We start from the raw sequence: 6,892 nt of genomic DNA on the forward strand, positions 1-6,892 counted from the left end.
TTTTTTTTTAATTTCTTTCATATAAACAATAGTAGTAATAGTTATAGTTTTTTTTTAATTTTTACTTTTTAAGATTATAATATATTGTTTTACTTTTTCATGCTAACTGATAGATACATTTTTTTCCTTTTTCTTATAAATTTTGATTTTTATTCTTTTTTTTATCTTTTTTTTCTTAATCTAAACATAATATTTTTTTATATCTCATTTACCTTTTTAAATTAGGAACCAACTATAAAATTTTCTTTTTCTAATAAGATTAGTTAAAATATAATTAAAAATCAATTAAATACATGTTAAAATCTTATCGTTTATTCTTGACATATGGCATGATTATGCGATTTACTAACTTTAAATCATTAGCTTTATATAATAAGATAACTTTTCTAAAACACACTCATTTTGTAAAATTTACAAAAATAAAAATAAAACAATTGTTTCCACGTTCTAAAATATTTTGCTTTTGCTTATTCGTTTCTGCAACCGCCTGTATAGTATACTTCTTTTTTGTCAACTTTGATTTCATTAAAAGTTCAAATGGGCGATAAAGAGTTTCCAAGCCCAACAACTCCAGAATTACATTCAAATTTTGCAATAAAGCCCACTAAAAAAAACATGTATTGAGTTCAGATAAAAAAATCAACTTAACGATGACACGCATCTAACACGTTTTGCAAAGAGTTGAAGGAGAAAGAGTTTCGCCGCCGTCGAACCGCCACCGCGAGACTCTGATCAGAAACTGCCACTGCGAGACTTCATGAAGGACCAAAAACTGACAATCTTCTACTAGTTACTGCTAACAATTTCCATCAATTCTCGGCCTTCTGCTTCGAAAACCACTTACTTGCTCCTTGTTTGCCGGAAGAAACCTATGAATCGAGAAATTGAGCAACCAGAGATTTTACCTCAGCTTGATCGGGTTTAGAGTATTCATTGGTGAAGCATCAAAACACGACGGCAATCCCCAATTCGTCATACTCCTCGCCAAACAGCCGCTTCATCATGTTAAATCAACCATAGAGAACCGTCGTTCAATCAACCTTCAAGAAGAGGGAGGATTCACGCACCGTGGAAGAAGAAACAGACACCAGTGAAACAAAGCTCAACTAGACCTTCCAGGATTAGCAACCTCCAAGAGAAAGAAATCAATTGAATCCTCAGATTTTGACATCTTCAACTGAAGCAAGTAGAGAAAAACCTAAAAAACAAAATCCAATAAGTCGGAACTTATTACCAGTCTACGCCGGAGATTGTTATCCGATCGACAGCAAAAGATCCAGAGAAAAACTGGAAACTAAAACAATATTATACAAAGATCCAAAGCATATATACAGCACGTTATCGACATCGGATTAACGCAAGCACCGGCCAAAAAGAAAACTAAGAGCACTGAAGAAAAGTTTCAGAAAATATTAGAGAGAACTTTCTCTTTCTAGAGTTAGAGAGAGAGAATTAATTTTAGCACTCTATGTAGTATACAAGTATTAGTCAGATATGGGAAACATGAGATCTAATAAATGGCAGACAACAAATGTAGATAGCAAATCTCATTAAAGATGTAGAATCTAAAACAATTTAACAGATGTTAGCACTACTCACATTCACACCCTATTTATGTTCATAACTTGTCATTTTGAAATGGTTTTGGTATATAATGTTTTTTTTTTCCTACTTGGCAACATATTTATTTCCATCAATACACATTTTCGTACAAGTATTTATGTTCCAATTTCCTTATTATACCTCAAATAATCTTGTGTTTGAATCATAGCTACAAATAATATTGTGTTGACCCAAAATTTAATTAAGAATTTTGGAACGAGAACCTAATATTTTTCATTATCTTTCATGAATAAAGATATCTCTTTCTGAGAATTTTCCAGCATCCAAATAAATTATTCTTCTGATGAAGTATGGTTTACGTCTCTAGATTCCGGTACAACCCACCGGTTTAGACGTCTCAACGATGTAGACACCTACAAGAAATTAATAGCGAACAGTCTAATTAAGCTCCAAAAACTTGCTTGAACAAACTAAATTTTATATGAATCAATTTCTAACCTGTTGATCCCAATCTGTTCTCAGAGTCATGATGGTAAGCACGCAAGTCTGAACGAATATTCCAAAAAGCATTCCGATCCATACACCCTAATATTTAGAAAAAAAAAAACTTATACGTTAGGGTAGTATTTTTCGTTTTTTATTTCTTTCCCAATATTGTGTTTCGAAAGCCAATAATATAAGGAGAAAAATCGAGTAAAATTTGTAAAAAAAAAAAAACTTACTTTCACTTGCAAGCCAACGACATAACCAAGGAACACACCAGAAGGAATACCAACGAGATAATAGCAAGCAAGATTGACGTAAGTAACATATCCTTGCCATCCCGCTCCAACTGCAACTCCTGTTCCGGTTTAAACCGGTTTCAAAACACATTGCAACTTCAAATATCGGTTCGATATCAATAACCGTCACACGTCAAATAGCAAATTTACATACCAGAGAGAACGGGTTGAACACTGTTCAAGAGAATGGAAAATGCTAAAAGTGGAGAAAGATCAGCAACTTCTGCTGCGACAGCTTCACTTGTAGTGAAAATGTATGAAACTCTTCCTCTTAGAAACAAGAAGACGAAGAACAGAACTATTCCTATGGAAAGTGACGTGAAAACCGCTGTCAATGTTGCAAACTTGGCTCCTTTCGAGTTTCCACTACCGAGCTCGTTCGACACTCTTACACTATATATACAAACAAAGAAGAAAATTGAAGAAGATGATATACAGCATGTAAATAGTATCAATAGAGTGATGTTGTGTGTAGGTATGAATTTATATATATATATGTATGTATATGCACCTTGCTGCTGCCAAAAATCCTAGTGCTATCATCATCTCCAGTCCATTTATGTTGATGCTACACCAAATAAATTGGAAAAAGAAGAATCGATTAATAAAATATTTATAAATTACTATCTATATTTAAGATTTATGTATTACTATCACTACAAGAAAATTTATCGATGAATCGGTAAATATTTATATATTTACTATCTATCAAATATTTATATATTACTACATATCTATTTTTATCTTGTTAATTTACCAGATTGCTAGTGCATCAAGAGCCACCTCTGCGTTTTTCAAATTTCCAGTGAGCAGCACCAAGATCGAGTTGTACCATAATTCCAAGCTGTCCAAAATAACCACAAAGTAATAATTAATATCATAATATATTATGAAATTCTCAATATCCGTAAATGAAAATTATAGACTTATAGTTGACAGCGAAAAACACTATGCGTAAATGTAACTATAGTTTAGAGATATTCTACATATACGAATTGATTTATTTAAAAAAAGTTAGTAGTCTTTGACAACGTCCTTCCTCATATTCCTCATTAAAGAGCCTGTAATTTTTGACCTCACTCTTTTACACTATTTGGAAGCTTCGTCTCACTGACCCTATAAAGCTATTTTCTTAAAACTTTATTTTGTAACCAAATCTTTAGAATCAAATTATAGACTATTAATATGGGCTCCAGCTTCCAACTACAAAACTAATACATTGACTTAGTAGATGCATCAAGTGAAAATCAGTCTTCTTGTTTTAAACCAAGAAAATAGGAAAACTAAAGCTATTTATATGCATCACTATTAAGACCTTTTTTCAATGCAATTATGCAAATATTTGTTTGATGAAACATTTCTTTATAATATATATAGATAGTTTTTTTTAATGAAAGCTTACCAAAGCATTCCACCAGAAGACAAGGATAGTTTGAAGACAGGCCATAAATCTTTGAAAGCCAACATAGAGAATCCTCTCCACGTGTCCTTACATCCACCGCAAGTGACAAACAATAGCTGCGCAATGTTAGGCAACCAGAACGCAACTAGCGTCGAGGTCATAGCACCGGTGATTCCAAAATCGAAATGAACCATTAGGAGCCACGACAAGAAAACATGGACCCCTAAGGAGACTGCAGCTACATAGGCGATGATCTTGTTCTTGCTTTGTGCTTGGAGAAACATTTGGCAAGTGAAGGATGGTACAAACGAAAAGTTGATTCCTATGACCCATAGAGCTATTATACGAGCCACACGGACAATGCGTTCCTCTTGACCTAAAGCTAAGAGGATAGGGCCCGAGAAGATGTAGATGGGCATGAGGCAAATGGTACAACCTGTGAGGACGATCCATGACCTTTGGAGGTAGATTCCGAGCATATGGTTTTGTTTTGCTCCGTAGGCTTGACCACATAGTGTTTCTAGTGCACTGGCCATGCCTAACTGCATTATGATTCATTATTTACACGATAAACATTTTATGGCGAGTTATAAAACAATGTAGTTATAACTTATAACCAAAAGTTGAGACATCTGCATAATTTCCTAATAAGTGTTAGCAGAAATAACATATATATTCTGAAAAATACTCCAAAACTACATAAACTGAACCTAATTTTAATTGACTGTGCTAGCTTGACGGTTTAATTCCTATATGCGTATAAGTTATAACCTAATTCGGTTCCAATTTGGTTCTCTGCCAATGGCTAAAAAGCTTTAAGCTTAGACGGAGTCTCACAGCGGATAGTATTTTTGGATTGGTATAATTAGAACACGAAAAACAACAAGTAAAAAAATCCAAACACAATACCATGACCGACCAAAAAAGTGCTAACGCAAAGTAAGATCGATCACGAGCTGTCACAACATTTGCCTTTTAGGCCAGAGTGTCAGACAACAGATTTTCGACCTATTGGTGGCCTCCAAATTGGACGGCCAATGAATGTTGTCAAACTTGTCGACAATTAAAAAAAATTCTTTAACCTTTTATTTAAACTGAAGTTGATAATATGTTAGTCTTTTGATAAAAAAAAATTGAAAAAAAAATTGTACTTTTGAAATGTTTACCATATTATTGAATTTAAATGTGTCTTCAATTAACCTATTTTTAATTCAATAAATTTTAGAAACGAAACCTTCTCAGATACATATTTAGTACATATATGCATAAAGAGATTTGTGGTTGTCAATTCAAGAATTATTGGAAAAGAAGCCGCCACCCACATGCTACCACAAGTAGTCATAGTACGCAATCACATTGAAGACGAGATGTTTATTTTATTTCAACTTTCCGTCAGAGAGGAATTTATTATAAGGTCCACAACAATTTATTTCTTACATTATACAAACACGTTTTACTTTACTTGTGACTACTAATATTTAGTAGTTTCTAACTACTACTAGTACTAGTAGGTACGAGTTTGCAGTGAATTGGAAGGGTTTTATTCCTAATAGCCTTCTCATTTGTTAAGTAATAATTAGTTTAGAAAATAGAATTGTCTTTACCGATAATAATATACTACTTATCATCGTTTTTTCTTCTAAGCCATAGAAACAAATAGGCTGACATCACTGCTTACACTTGTGGGGTATGGTCATTCATGTAAAGATCTAAGATAGCATAATAAATATTTTTCTGTGAAAAGAATGATTTTTTTTTAAAATAACGCATCTCAATTGATTGAAATAGTACCACATGACGACAAAAAAACAAATACAAAAATAATATTTACAACATTGTCTACTAGGTCTGCTCATTTCGAGAACCAGAAACGAAAAAGCGCAAAAAGAGACAAAAACGGGTAAATCGCAAAGTGTTCTCGATAAGAAATGGGACGGAAAATTCGGATAAAACACGAGAATATATTATCAAACTCTAGAAACATTAATGAGTTTAACTCGTTAATCGCGAATATAAAAACGTGTTTAATGATTAGTATTACGACTTAATGGGAGTTTTCAACGTAGTGTTTGGAAGAAATCTATCTCTATTAGTATATTAAGTCGTACATATCAACCTTATTAGATTAGTAATAATAAAGTCTTACAAAAATAAAACCAAAAAAAAAGTCTTACAAAATAACATTAACAACAAACGAACACTCAACAAAAAAAAATGTTGAGTACACCCAATGATGTAGAAGAGAACTTACCAAGATACCATTACTGAAACGCAGGAGAACGGTGAAGGTGATGGAGTAAGCGGCCAACTCTATAGGGCCAAGATGACCGATGAAACCTTGACTTATCATTGAAACTCCAAACGTCGAGAATCTCGTGAAGATCGCCGGCGCCGCCACAACCCATAGCTTCTTTGATTCAATCCAAACCTTCTCTTTCAACCCCAACTCATCCTCTTCTACGCCCTTCTCCGCCGTCTTTTTCAACAGAGCCGCCGTGAGCTCTCCTCCTCCTCTGGCCATCGTAGGATCTCTGTTGTATCTGATGGACCAGAGGAAATGAATAGAGGAGATAGGGGCGGAGAGAGAGAGAGGAGAGAGATTGTTTGATGTAAGAAGCACAATGTTTTCTCTTATAATTTATGTTTTTCTTTTTGTTTAATGATATTTTTTTATTTATTTGGAATTGAAAAGCCGCCTACGCCTCTTGCAGCACGTCGCAGTTAGTAGATAAAATACTCCGATAAATAGATGGTCGATATGATATGGCTCAAAATCACATAAGTTCTTGCATTCAATTATTGACCATTTGGTTCTGACATTGTATTGATAATTTATTTTAAATTTCCTGTTACACGTATGTCTCGTGCTCGAATCTAATGGTATGTAAGGCTATTAATAATAAAATAAGGATTGTCAAGTTGAGCACATTCAAACTACAACTGTTGACTTCTCAATCATGTTGAGTGCCTACTCTGTTTCATGTCGAGAATACAAATACAAACTGTACATTCTTTTTTTAGAAGGTATATCTTTCTCTAAGTAACCTTTTTTATGAAAAAATATTTCATATTTTCATGTCGCCATCCTGATATGACATATGAATTACAAGTTCTTTTAAAAAAGCTGAGCAATCATTGTACGAAA

The 6,892-nt window shown here is 33.4% G+C and overlaps 1 protein-coding gene across 1 annotated transcript; it reads right to left on the bottom strand.

Moving 5' to 3' along the window:
- Positions 1–1,717: 1,717 nt before the first annotated feature.
- Positions 1,718–6,367, bottom strand: LOC18991740 (protein DETOXIFICATION 21). Its single transcript, XM_006415061.2, has 8 exons — positions 5,999–6,367; positions 3,748–4,289; positions 3,103–3,189; positions 2,857–2,913; positions 2,500–2,738; positions 2,286–2,404; positions 2,062–2,148; positions 1,718–1,976 (listed from the first exon to the last, which is right to left on the bottom strand). Exons 1-8 carry the CDS (start codon positions 6,266–6,268, stop codon positions 1,896–1,898), a joined length of 1,482 nt encoding a protein of 493 aa, XP_006415124.1. The 5' UTR covers positions 6,269–6,367; the 3' UTR covers positions 1,718–1,895.
- Between the last annotated feature and the right edge of the window lie 525 nt (positions 6,368–6,892).

Source organism: Eutrema salsugineum, unplaced genomic scaffold, assembly GCF_000478725.1.
Source record: "Eutrema salsugineum unplaced genomic scaffold, Eutsalg1_0 scaffold_5, whole genome shotgun sequence".
In the NCBI taxonomy this organism is placed as follows: Eukaryota; Viridiplantae; Streptophyta; class Magnoliopsida; order Brassicales; family Brassicaceae; genus Eutrema; species Eutrema salsugineum.

Excerpts from the sequence above, each read along its gene's own strand:
- LOC18991740 (XM_006415061.2), bottom strand. The coding sequence starts at position 6,268 with ATGGCCAGAGGAGGAGGAGAGCTCACGGCGGCTCTGTTGAAAAAGACG. Across the intron at positions 3,190-3,747 it reads TCTTCTGGTGGAATGCTTTG|CTTGGAATTATGGTACAACT; the intron begins GTAAGCTTTCAT and ends TATTTTGGACAG. Across the intron at positions 1,977-2,061 it reads GAACAGATTGGGATCAACAG|GTGTCTACATCGTTGAGACG; the intron begins GTTAGAAATTGA and ends AATTTCTTGTAG.